At 39.2% G+C, this 14,054-nt stretch overlaps 1 protein-coding gene across 1 annotated transcript in view; it reads right to left on the bottom strand.

Annotated features, from left to right (window-relative positions):
• Positions 1-10,430, bottom strand: part of DPY19L2 (dpy-19 like 2) — a 95,083-nt gene extending 84,653 nt beyond the window's left edge. The window contains exons 1-4 of the mRNA XM_015065059.3: positions 9,902-10,430; positions 5,499-5,523; positions 4,078-4,165; positions 1,883-2,020 (exon numbers count right to left, since the gene is read on the bottom strand). Coding sequence (XP_014920545.2) covers positions 1,883-2,020; positions 4,078-4,165; positions 5,499-5,523; positions 9,902-10,277 — 627 coding nt within the window. The 5' untranslated portion in view covers positions 10,278-10,430. The remainder of the gene's footprint in view (positions 1-1,882; positions 2,021-4,077; positions 4,166-5,498; positions 5,524-9,901) is intronic.
• Between the last annotated feature and the right edge of the window lie 3,624 nt (positions 10,431-14,054).

Below are 14,054 nucleotides of genomic sequence, written 5' to 3'. Positions count from 1 at the left end.
TATGAATACAGGGAATTCCTTAACTTGATCAAGAATATCTACAAAAAAACTACAGCTAAAATTATACTTACTGAGGAGAAGCTTGAAGCTTTCCCACTAAGATCAGGAACAAAGTAAGGATGTTCCATCTCACTGCTCCTCTGATGAGACAACTCAGTGGGGGGAGCACAAAGGAGCACACAGGAACTTTTTGGAATTATGAAAATGTTTCAGAATTCAATTGTGGTGGCTACACAGTTTTACACATTTGTCAAACGTTTAACTCAAAGAACTGTACACTCAAAAATGAATGTATTTTATTGCATGTAAGTTATACCTCAGCAAAACTGATTAAATAAAAAATAGCCAGAGAGAATATATGTATAACGCATATTACTAAGGATTACTCTACAACATATATAAATTTTGCCAAAAAAGCAATAAGAAAACATCCATCAAGTGGTGACAAAGAAAAAACCCAAATGACTATTAAACATGAAAATATTCTTAGCTCCACAAGTCCAAATTAAAATAAACAGCATATCACAGCAATTAGAAGAGCAAAATCAGAAATTCTGATAAACTGAAATCTAGTAAGGATAGAGGAAAAGTACATACTCCTACACAGCAGTGTGAATTGCTGCATTTACTCCAGAGAGCAATTTAGCAGTATCTGATGAAGTTGACTAAACACATACTCTATAACACAGTAATTCTACTTCTAGAACATATCCTACCAAAAAATCTTGCGCCTATACACAATTAGAGAACATATACTATGAATATACAAGAATATATACTTTGGGACTATTTAAAAAAATGGAAACAATTAAATATCCACAAAGAGGAAAATGGACAAATAATTTTGCAATTAATAAAATGGTTAAAATTAAAGAAAAAATATACACATACACAGGGTTCAAAAATATAATGTGAGGAAAAAGCTGTAGAGTGCTTTACTCAGTGTGACAGCCTTTGTATGGATTTATAAAAACACATGAAGCAATCCTTGAAAATCAGGAATGATGGGCACACACATTATACTCATGTAGTGGATGCTTGTGGGAGGGGTGAAGGAGCAAACCAGACTGGGAAGCAAAACAAAGATGACTCTAACTGTATTTATAATGCTTTAACATACCTGAATCAAAAATTACAAAAGAATAGCATTTATTTATTCTAAGTGGTTGATCACACATTCACTTCTTTTCCCTAAATTTCTGTAATTTTCAACATTTCAAAATCAAAGGAATAATAATTTTTTAAAGCTATACAATATGAAATAGGCTTAAAAAGCACTAATTTTTAACAAACGTGCTGGATTCTGAGATAACTCAAAAGTAGTGCATACCATGACATTAAATTAGCATTTATCTTAAGAGTTCAAAAATTGAACTAATTTTTTGTTGTCGTTTTTCCAATTTCTAGAATCTGCAGACTAGAAAATCCATACTCTTTTAGGCTAAGCATTAGAAGATATTCATAGACCTCTGACTATGTAACTAAATAAATCTTGCTTTATTAAGGTAACTCCAAGGTCGCTGTTAGTGCTCATGACTTTCAGTGTCCCTTCACGAGACCAGTATTGCCCATTTGCAGGGTCTCAAAAGCCAACAGACTATCCCCATTTAGACACATCTTGACTCCTTCCCATTTGGCTCCTCTAAGTATGCTGGTCATTACTTCCACACGAACGTTCATTTCTTTGAGTTTATGTCAGCTTAGTTTCTGAAGTCTTTAAAATTTAGAAGAGGAATTTTTGATTCTCTGCTCAACTATAAGGACACACAGTCAACAAGCCTTAAAGGTCTCCTTCCTTTTATGACATCATTGTGCTTACTTACTATTTTTATCTGATAAAAAAAGGATCATTTACAAATATTTTCTCCCAAATAGTACTCACCTCTGGATAAAGATGGAAGCGTTTCACTGTATTAATTACAAGGGGATATTCAGTGAGCCTATCATTCATAATCATCCACAGTCCTTCCAAAAATGAAGGTGCTTCAATAATGGTCTTGAAGTAGGAATAATAAAGTCCCTTTAAAAAGTATAAATTATTGATATAATTAAATATGAAAGTTTTTAGAACAATTTCTTCTGAATAAAAGGAAAAAGTCAATAGTAAAACTTCCTAATTTCTCCTTGCTACTGCATTCTTGGGCTCAAAAAAAAGACATGCATTTTCAGGTTGTCACTGTGCTATTCTTTCATATTTTCTCTATGCTTGAAAAACAGGTGGAGGGGTGGTTAAATGTTGCAAGGAATTTTTCTGACTATGGTTGAAAACAGGAATACAGGGGCGCCTGGGTGGTTCAGTCGGTTAAGCGTCCGACTTTGGCTCAGGTCATGATCTCACGGTCTGTGAGTTCGAGCCCCACGTCGGGCTCTGTGCTGACCGCTCAGAGCCTGGCGCCTGTTTCAGATTCTGTGTCTCCCTCTCTCTCTGCGCCTCCCCTGTTCATGCTCTGTCTCTGTCTCAAAAACAAATAAACGTTAAAAAAACAAAAACAGGAATACAATATATTTGTAATTCCAGCAAGCCTGATTTTGCCCCCACATTATGAGATTCCTAGAGGCTGAAATCTGATGAATTCTGGCATAAACAGAGAAGGCTTCATCTCCTTGTGCAACTTTGCATATGCTTTTTTCCACCTCTTAACAACATACAATGGTCACAAGCAAAGATGAGACATGATTCAGGCTTGCAACTTACTTCCTAGCTCCATCTAACGGCTCTGCACAAAGTGAAAGCTAACTAAATGTCAACTGACCACTGTTCATGACACAAACGCAGTCCTGAAAAGGGGATTATCTGAGCGTATTATGCTAGCATAGGAAATAAGGACTTTATCAGGCCAGCAAAAGTGCTGTTTAGTTAAAATTCAGAGATTAACAAAAGCATGCTGTTTAATATTACTTTCCTCACCAATTTCCTGCTTTTCTTCCTAAAATCTAAAAGCAAATAAAGGGCCACGTTGCTTGTAGTACATGCTTCCAAAAGCATTAAAAATAATTTTCAACTCCACACTCATTCCTGCCTCATAAAACTTTGTTATTAACAGATCAAGCAATGCTAGAGGCTACTAGATTGAAGTTCTGTTTCAGCTGATGTCTGAAAGAGCATTTCCCCATAGTTTTGGTTGCTAAAATAGGAGTTCATATAAGGATTGCTCCTTTCTCCTTAGGAGGGCAAGACAACACTACAATGAAAGAATATTTAATATGCGTAAGTCTTATACTTAGAGAAATAGAAAAATATAAAAATAAGTTTTTGTTAACAACAGCTGTTATTTTTATGCCTGGTACTGTGTTATGTGCTTCATTCATGATCTCCCTTCATATTCCATAAAATCCTGTAAAGCTGGAATTATTTCTAGATGACAGATGAGATTACCGAGAATCTGAGAGGCTGACTGACAAGCCGTCAGACAACGAAGCACAGACCTGCTATCTGAATCCAGTTATTGTCATCAAAGCCCACACCCTACCCACAGCTACACAATTCATTTAATAGTATTTTATATCCTCCCTTTGGAAATAGTATGTATGTTAAAAATTTAAATGCCACAAATATGCTAAATGTATCCAATTCTTCAAAGGTTTAAGGAGGCTATTGGGGTGAGATTCAAAAAGCAGTGGGTGAGGTAAAAATTGTATGCAGATAAATCTGCAAGGACAGAAAGTAGAACGAGATTATGAGGGGCTTGGGGAGAGGGGCATGGGAAGTTGGTGTTTTTAATGGGTATAGTTTCTGTTTGGAATAATAAAAAAAGTTCTGGAAATGAACCGGTGGTGAGGATAAGAAATTTCTGGTAACATTTGGCACGCCTATATCGCTTCTTAAATGTTGTCTTTGTTTTCCTTCTTCCCCAGCTCTTCTGAGTGATCTTTACTATCTTTAAAAGAAGTGTGCATTAGAAGAGTAGGGTAATGACATAAGTAAAAGAATCCTAAAACATTTTCTATTTAAATATTAAACCTAAGTTGTAGCTCGAGAAACAGTGCATTCAACAAAAATTCATTTCAGTTCCTAATATATTTCCACCTTATAGTCTTACTATTCTTAAACTACAAATTAATTTATAAGAAACTAACCATTTCAGTACGAAAAGTCATCTCCCGTTCTAAAGATGAGAGGTGAGAAAAATGACGATCATTTTCAAAAAGTGTTACTAAATGCATCCTAGAAAAAAAAAATGATGCACCATATTCTAATAAGAACATTTCAAAACCATTACTAAAGTATTAAAGTACAAAAACCATGAAAAAAATAAAGTTCTGTAATAAATGAGATAATTTTACAATTTGCTTAATAATTTGTATATTTTTAGGCATTTATAATTCAGTGTGTACAGAGGTGAAATTCCTTAGCCACAGTTGTATATCTAAAACTCCCTCTCTGCACCACCCTTCTTCCACTCCAGGTCTCTAAATCAGAACAGAGGCAAGTTTCTGTTTAAGTTTCACAAGTGATTCTAATGTAACAGGTTGGAGAAATGCCTCTGTAACTATCAAAAAGCATGCAGAATTAAAAAAAATAAATTTAGATTAAAGCAGTTTTAAAATAAATACTATAAAAGGGATCAACTTTCAGGTGCCAAAGAGACACAGAACTGTATGTCAAGATATTTTATTAGTGAGACGCAAGAAAACAGCTGTGTAGTGAAAATAGGAGCACATGTGATAATAAATAGCAATTCTGCTATCCTTAACTTACCGAGTAGATGCTTTCCAAACACACAGAAAGCAAACTTCTATATATCAACCCTGTCTTCACGTACCTTGATTTACATGTAAGACATACATATGCCAGGGTAACACTAGCTATAGGAAATGTTTCTTACCATTACAGCCTTAGTTCTAAAATCAAAATCTCCCTGCAAACTAAATGGCCAGAACAGCCCTGAAAATATGTGAGGCAGATCCCACTCTTCCTAAGAGTAAAAATTCCTGAGCTCTTATAGAAATGAAAATACATCAGAGGAAAAATATTAAATTACATATAGTTTTTATAGACAGGTCACTTGTGTAAAATAAGGTACATGTGCGTGCTCATTTAATTCTGTAATACCACAGTAGCATCTTTAGTTTCATTTCTACCTGATTTCCAGCTGACAAGTGTTACTAAAACTTATGTTTTAGTCACTATGTTTATGTTTTATGTTTAAAACTTATGTTTATGTCACTAACAACACACATTTACTGTAAGATAAGGGAATTTTTTTTAGATGAAATAAACATGCATAATACAGTAGAAAGCTAGATATTTAAGAAATATAGTGGTGAATCCTTGGGTAACACAAAAATATTTTAATTCATAAGTACTATTCCTTTAATGCATCTATTTTGTAAATGCTGCTTCACATTTTTTTTTAAAATAACAAATATGTGTAAACTGGTACACAGATATTATATACACATAGCAAGCGGTTATTGTCTTATTGTTTGTATGCAAACAGCAATGTCAATTTTGAATCCAAATGTTTTTATTCATTTAAAACTGCAACTAATCTTACCAGTGCAAAACTCCCACAAAGGCAGCTGGAAAAACAAACAAAAAAGTTATTAAAAGCTGCTTTATCGTAATATACCCTTAAAACAAGTACTTCAAATGCATTCCCTTCTATGCCTTAAGACAGCACACATATTTAGCAAGATGGCTAAATAATTCCATCTGTATAAAATAGGAAAAATTTACAAACAGACATAGAACAAATTATGAATAGTTCTCACCTCTGCAAGGGAGGGCCGAGGAGCAAAGGAAGATTTGGAAGACTAGATCTCATTCACATAAATTGCAAAAGAGTGATGAAATTACTGATTTTGTGCTTCTTTGTGATTTTCAGTTTATTCTCTCTTCTCCCTCTTATTCTCTATTTCTTTACAATAAAATTTTTAAAACAAGCACACATATACACTATGCTCAGCTCAATCCTTTCAGAATTGAATCTAGCCTACAGGAGCCACCGTAGACCACTTTCCCTCGAGCTCATCAGAAGATTGTTAAATGCAGGAAATGCCTTCCTCAGCAGCACACCTGAAAGCCCCTATATATGGAGCTTTGATTGCTCCCAGACACCTGGCCTGGGAGACCCATCTAGAGCTGCCCTGTCTGCGCCCTATGAATGAGGCTTTAACAGAGGGCGTGGAGACAGGTCAAACAGTGACACTCCTGTGGGTATGGAGACAGGTCAAACAATGACTCCTCTGGTGGCTGGAACACTGCTTGTTTTCAAGGATACAACAGAGCTGGGGAAGGGGCACGGGATGAGGCCTAAACAAAACGCCACAAACTCTGCTGTTCTTACAGAATTGCAGTCGTTTTTTGAATACCTGTTCTCTAGAGTACTGTAACCCTTTGGTTATTTTTGTAAAATTTTGAAAAATTGATTCTGACAATTTTCCAAGTACTTTTGTTACTATCACAGAGGAGTGAATTCACTCAGCTATTCCTAATGTCCTGTCTCCTCTCCAAGATTTTATAATAATATTTCTTATGGTTGTCCCAAATATGCCTGGCAAATCATTTTAGCAAACCACAAATTTGAGCCTCTTAAAAATTCAAGAAATTACTCACCTGGACTAACAAAATAAATTAAGTCGATAAAAAATTAAGTAATAATAATAAATTGCAATTTTGAAAAAAATTCCCAGCCATGCTTCTCCAGCTCTTGTTCTCCATGTTCCTAACCATCTGGTCCCAACCACTCTTTAATACTTCTCAGAAGATTTACTTGATTTTACATGATCAGCAACTATAGCCCTTGGTCTGTTTTTGTACTGTCCACAAGCTAAAAATGCTTGTTACATTTTTAAAGGGTTGTCAAGGGTTGTACAGATATGGAAGAAGAACAGGCAATGGAGACTGTACGTGACCTGTGAAGCCTGAAATATTTACTGCCTGGCTCTTTATAGAAAAAGTACAGGGGCGCCTGGGTGGCTCAGTCGGTTGAGCATCTGACTTTAGCTCAGGTCATGATCCCACGGCTTGTGAGTTAGAGCTCCACATCGGGCTCTGTGCTGACAGCTCCGAGCCTGGAGCCTGCTTCAGATTCTGTGTCTCCCTCTCTCTCTGCCCCACCCCCCACTTACACTCTGTCTCCCTCTCTCAAAAATAAAGAAACGTTAAAAAAATTTTTAAATATATATTTATTACATATGTTAGCTCTTTCTAGCTCATATGTAATATACTGTGAACCACTCTGAAATTAAACCTATACCTGCTCTCTCAACTTAAAGCAGATGCCCCTTTGATAAGGTTTCATTAGCCTTAAGATAAACACATACTACCTCATTCAACTTATATTTATAATCTCTCTCTCACTCTCTAGGCAATTACATATAGTGGCAAAAACTCTTAAAAATGGTGTTTAAGGAAAGGGAAAAGATCAAATATCCTACTTGAGCCATCTAGCTTTCCAAAAATCTTCAAAATATTCTTATGCCTCTCATTCCTTCCCTTTACCCCACATTCCACACCTGATAAAATGATAAGGTGTAATGAAGCCAATATTCTAAACGCATGAAGTGCTTATCACAGTCCCTTCCAAAGCTGTGATAAAAAGCATGTCTCCTGATCCCTGTATCCTGTCAATCTCACCTCTGAAAGTGACCTAGCCTCATATTTCACTGAAACGGAGATCATCTGATACAAGCACTCCTAACTTCTTTTATACCCACTTTAACATTTCTGTATATACTAATCCTTGCTTTGCTATTCTCTACCATCTATCTCAGCAAAGGAAGGATCTCTCTCTTTTCCAGTTAGCTTCTCAAATTTGTGCCTCTAATTCCACTCTTCTCAAAGATTCCAAGACTTCAACTACTTCCTCTCTTGGAACCTGAATCTCACCCTCTCCCCTTGATCTTTCCCTTCAGCCTTCAATTCTCCTAAGCCCTAAAACACTTTGGTTGATCTAACAGCACTTCACTTCAAACTATGACAGATTCTCTCCCCCACCCATAACCCCATTTGCTGCCAAGATTCTTGCACAACATCTTTCTTTTATGTTTCTATGTTCCTGGTCTTTTTTTTTTTTTCTTTAATGACCAATGGCCTCTTTAAATTCTTATGCTTTTCAAACCTCTCTCTAGCATCTGACCAGATTCTTAGATTGCTTCATCTTTTATTACACCAACTCTTCCAGTTTTTCTGGCCTCTGTTTTTATATGCATATCTGGCTTTTCCTTTTCCTCTCCTCTCTGAAAACTAAGTAGAAGGGGTTTTCTCAAGTATCTCTGCTTTGCCCACTTTTCTCTCATGGGAATCTCAATCCTCAAGTTTCAGCTCACTTCTACATGGATAATTCCCAAATCTATAATCCTCATTGCTGAACTTTCTCTCTCCCTGTCCTCCCACCTCATCTACCTCACCACCTACCCAGCGCTCACAATATGCTTCCATGGACTCTCACCTCTGTCCTCCCCTCCCCTCCCCTCCCCTCCCCTCCCCTCTCCAGTCCTGCTGTTGCCACCCTTGCTAAGACCACTGTTGCCTTGATTCTGGTATTCCAATCATGTTTTTCTGCTCTTCTCCATCCGTCATGGGTCCATTTTACAAACCACTACCATGTTAATCATGTCACTCGATTTTAAAATTATTCAAGGCTAACACTGTGAATGTATCCACAGAATTGTTCACTTTAAAATGGTTAATTTTATATGACGGGCATTTCATCTCCTTAAAAAAAAGTTGGTTTTGTTTTTCTTTCCTTAAAGAATCCATCAGTTGCTTCCACAGAATGAAGTTCAAATTCCTTAACCCAAGTTTTGGGTTAGACTCTCCACTGCTCGTCCCAGCCCACCTTGTGAACTTACTTCCCACTTTTGTCACCTTCCTTTGCAGTCTTACTTCACCTTTATATTTTCTTACTCCCTCCACTTCAATTATGCCATTCCTCGGGCCTCTAATACTTGCTGTCCTCTGCCTCACACAGCCAGATGTTAACTTTTGAATCACAATTCTAATCCCACCTTTTCCTAAAAGTCTTTGCTGACCTTATTTCCCACTTCCCATCTTAAAGTGTTAGTTTCCTCTTCTGAACTCTCCTAGCACTTAATATATTCAGTCCTTACTTCACCCAGCACTCAGGGAATGCCCTCGGTGTGCCAGACATGGGTGCTCAGGAGCTGGTGTTGGGGTTGGTGAAACAGCGTGGTGTCCACGCTGATTCTGGATGTGGGATGTATGTGCTGCCACAACTACACATCTGATAAAATGTAAGTGTGAATTCCCATCTATTATTCCTCTCGTATTTGTTAATACCCCACATGTGGAGACCCATTCTTCTCTAACATCAGCAGTCAGCTTATGACTAAAAGAAATCACAACAACTTACATTAGCAGACATTTCTCCATGTTTCAACCTACATCAGTAGCCCATCTGAACGAGGACTAGGCTCAAATCTGATTTTACTGAAACGGCAACATTTAAATTAACTCTTAAACTACAGAAAATGAAGAATGTAAATAAACAATCTTTCAAGTGCCTTAAAAAAAAAATCCCCCAAATCCAAGCAGTGAATTTCTACAGCAAGATGGAAGTAAACTATTAAAGGTTCTCAGCTAATTAAACCAACACTTTATTTTGCTTTAAGGTACAAGAGGAACATGGGTGCCCCAAGAAGTAGCCTATCGTTTTTAGAACCCGTGATAAATGGCTGCCCTGATTAAAACGACCTTTTGGTGGTGGCACAGGGGGTGACCACGATGCCCCCCCCCCAAACCCGGGACTCTTGTTTTAAAAGAAGAACCAGGGGGGCTGGAATTCTTCAGCGATCTTCCAGAGCTGGACCTTGTCATTAGAACTGCTAAGCTTGTTTGTTAAACTGATCTTGAAGACTCGGCCAAACCGCTTCAAACCCGGGCTCAGAGGCCCTCCCGGCCTTGCCACCGGCGCCCCCGCCCCCCTCTGCTCACCTATGCCGAAGGAGGTCCTGCTGTTGACCTGTCGTCTCCGAAACTGCAGCACCTTCTCCCGGAGCTGCTCCAGCAAACAGCTGAGGAACTGGAAGCGGCCGAGAAGAAGGGTCTTGGCGACCACTTCCATTTGCATGCAATTTTGCGCTTTCACGTTTCGGGTCCTCCGCGGCGAGTAATCCCGGGAGCCCCCCGGCAGGTTCCCCCCGCCTACAGGCAAAGGCGGCTGCCGCTTTTCCGTCTCCGCCTGCGGCTCCTCCATCTCCGGCTCCCCGGCTCCGGTGGCCCGGCGCCGCCGCCGGGACTGCACGGAGCGCGAGGACTGCACCGGCTCTGAAGCCGCTTCTTTGAGCTTTCTCCTGGTTTGCCCGACCATTTTCTCATAGTCCCTGTTCAGCTGGAGCTGGGTCTCTGGCTGGCGCGGGCCCAGCCCAGTCGGGCGAGGTCCGCTGGGGCCTGGCTCGGGTCGCGGCCTCAACGACCAGCCCCCGCCGCCGTTGAGGGCCGCCCGGTCGTCATGGCGACCGGGAAACCGGGAGGGAGGGGCCTGAGGCCCAGACAGCCCCGGCCCCGCGCGCGCCCTCCACGCGCACCACGCACGGTCCCCTCGCGCATCCGACGCGCGCAGCCCCTGCGCCCTGCATCCCGTGCATCCCCCAGGAGCACCCCTTGCCCCCCTAACCAGCCCCGCGCGCAGCACAGGCTCACTGCCCCACTCAAATCCCTGCGCGCGTCCTGGGACGCTGGCCGCCCCTGCGCACACCTTGGCTCCATGGTCCTGCTGGCGGGGAAGTAGGAGGAATTCCTATTTAATTATTATTATTATTATTATTATTATTATTATTATTATTATTTTCCTGTTCAGGGTTAGCTTTGTTATTTCAACCAAAAGCTTGTGCGTCTGGAAGTAATTAAAAGGGAAAGAGAGTTTAGTTGAAAGAAAGAACCATAGAAAGAGAGGGAGGGAAGGCACTTTTGGGAACATCTCTCCTCCCCTCCTACGCACACCTTGCATTGGACATTAAATGCCTCCTACAGAGAGGGATTGGTCGAAGGCCATAGGCAACATGTGGCAGAGCAGGCTGAGCCTCAAGGCCTCAGGTTGGCATGAGTTCAGTAACACCGCGGTTACCCTTGGAGGGCGGCATTTATGAATCCATTGTTGAAGTATGTGGACCTTGAAATTTAAAGTTGTTTTATCAGCCAAAAAAAAGGGGGGGGGGTGCTGATTTAGGAATATCAGAGAAATGAAAGCTATAGGCAAAACCAGAGGTGAATGCAACAGAGAACTTATTAGGAGACAGTTGGGAGGGGTTATTTTGAACGTTAAGAGTGCATGAGGATTTCTCATTAGCGGACTTGCTGTTTACCGATGTTTTTGTGGGAGATACAATGTACCTCTTTCTCTGTTAGGACTTGGAATTGATGATTCTTTCTTATTGATGCGTCTTTTGTTGCGGTCTGTAATTGACCTCCAGTGGTACAGTGTGGTAGCTCCCCCTTCTGGCCTTTAGACTCCGTTTGAAATGAGATTTCCTTCTATTAATTTTCACAAGTGGAAGTGTGTGTCCCAACTAATAATTGTTGCTAAGACAGAATTCCTTGGGCATAGAATCATTGTCCTCAGCGCTCTCACCTTGCTAAACCAGACCCTACCCAGCCCTACAGTCACCACATAGCCAAACACGATGCCACAGCGTCTGGCAAAGATGGACATGATTCATTGTCATTTTCCATGTCCTTTGGCATCTTTGGAGTCCACACATTCTTCACTTCCCATCTGTTTTATGATGGATCAGATTGAACTCCCTAATCCCCACCTCCCCCATCAAATCTATGGCTCATTTTGGCCAGATTAATTTTCCTGATGCAACATCTCTCAAAAATGTTCATGGTAGGGGCGTCTAGGTGGCTCAGTTAAGCGTCTGACTCTTGATTTCTGCTCAGGTCATGATCCCAGGATCATGGGATAGAGCCCTGCGTGGGCCTCAGCGCTGAATATGAAGCCTGTTTAAGATTCTCTCTCCCCACCCCCCACCCCTCTCCTCTGCTTACATGAGTGCAGTCTCTCTCTCTCTTTCTCTCTCTCTCTCTCTCTCTCCCCCCCCAAAAAAAAAAAAAAAAAGTTCATGGTTCCCATAGCCCACAAATGAAATGTAAACTTCTTGGCTTACTCATCAGTGCCTTCAATAATCGGCCCCCATCTGCCTTTTCAACTTTAATTTCCCACTTTCCTGGACACAAACTTTCCAGTAATTTTGAGTAAGGTCCGGAGCATGAGACTCTATAACTATCTATCCCTTTGCTCATACCAGAAAGTATCCCCTAGCTTTTTCATCCATTTCTCCCTGCAAATCTGAATTCTGTCACCTTCCAAGCCCCAGCCCACATGAATTCCCCCTTCTCTGAAGGTCTAAAGCAACTACTGACCATAGTATTCCTCTTGTCACTTATTTAAATTCAGTAAGTACTGTTATTAACTTGTTGTCTTGTAAGTTTTTTTCAAAGAACATTTCTACATTCCTGGCACTGTGTTTGGTGCTTAAAATATTTCCTCATTTAATTCATACAATAACTTTGTACAAATTAGAAAACTGAGGATCAAGGATATAGTAATTTGCCCAAGTTGTAATACCTAGTAAATTGTCCAATATTGAGTTTAAAATGAAAAGTATTTATAGGTGGTTGATAAAAATATGTTATTGAATAAATATGCAAACTCAAAATACCTTATTTTTATGTATTTTAATATTTTTTGAGAACAGTAAGTGAAATTCTATGATTATTTTTTAGTAGAGTTATATTAGATTTATAAAATGAACTGGGTGGATTCGTACCTTTTTGTCTATATTACAACATCTGGTTGGAAGCCTTTTTTCTTCCTTTAATCTTTCAGTCTCCTTCATGATTATTGGTCTATTTACATTGTCTACTTCTTCTGTAGTCAATTTGGGAAATTTATTTTTTCCCACAGACATTTCAAGTTGGATGAACTTTATACCTACTTTACCTGAAATTAATATGACTATGTGTGCTTTTAAAAAAAAATCGTGATTGCTCAATGGATCTACCTATCCTTCAACTGTCTGTTATTTTAATAGATGTATTGCTGTTGAGCTATATGTAGTTGAATATTTTTAAGATAATTTGAGGGTCCTTGTTAATAGATTATTCATTTAAGTGACTTTATATGATTTATGTTTCTGTTTTTCATGAGGGTGGGCATTTTTGTGGGAAGGAAGGAGTGGATGCTACTGGAATGTTGACCAGATGTCATTTTCAGTGTCATTCTCTTGTACAATTCTGAACTTTCTGATTTTTGTTTCCTACCCTTCAGTTTCTTTCGCCTATTTCCTATTTCCTATGTGACACTTTTTGGCCAATTTGTTAATTTGTTTCCTGGAGTTTCCAGTTGCCTTTTGGATCACTCAGTGTACTAACAGAATAAAGCATATTCTTACCCTTGGTTTAGCTCTTGAAAGTGTAAATCTGGTCACTTTTACCATTTAAAACATAATTTTTATAAGAATTATCATTGTATTATTTCTTCTATCAGTGAAAATTAGAAATAACCTAAACATCAAATAGCAAATGATAGAATACTCATGCAGTGAAACATTCCTAAATTGACTAAAGTCATTGGAATGAATATTTAACAATATAGAAAAATACTCAAGATATAGTGTTTAAGGTATAAGAAGCAGGGGCCCCTGGGTGGCTCAGCCAGTTAAGTGTCTGACTTCAGCTCAAGTCATGATCTCCTGGTTTGTGAGTTAGAGGGCTGTGGCTGACAGCGCAGAGCCTGGATCCTGCTTTGGATTCTGTGTCTCGCTCTCTCTCTTCCCCTCCCCTGCTCACACTCTGTCTCTCTCTGTCTCAAAAATAAATAAAACATTTTTAAAATTTTATAAAAAAAGGTATAAGAAGCAGGATATATATGATTTAGGCATACAGTAAATGCATACAATTAACTATATGCCAGGCTCCATTTTAAATCTTTTACATAGTGGGCTCATATATGGAAGATTACTGTGGTATGACCTTGAGCTAGAAGCTTAGCCACTCTAATATTTGTGCTCTCATCTGACAAATGTTAAAGCATGTAAAACATAGTACATTCTTAATTTAAAAAAATATTCCTGGGGGCTCCTGG

This window comes from Acinonyx jubatus, chromosome A2 (assembly GCF_027475565.1).
Source record: "Acinonyx jubatus isolate Ajub_Pintada_27869175 chromosome A2, VMU_Ajub_asm_v1.0, whole genome shotgun sequence".
NCBI lineage: Eukaryota > Metazoa > Chordata > Mammalia > Carnivora > Felidae > Acinonyx > Acinonyx jubatus.
The sequence above is the reverse complement of the archived record's forward strand: the minus strand, read 5'-3'. Positions and strand labels throughout refer to the sequence as shown.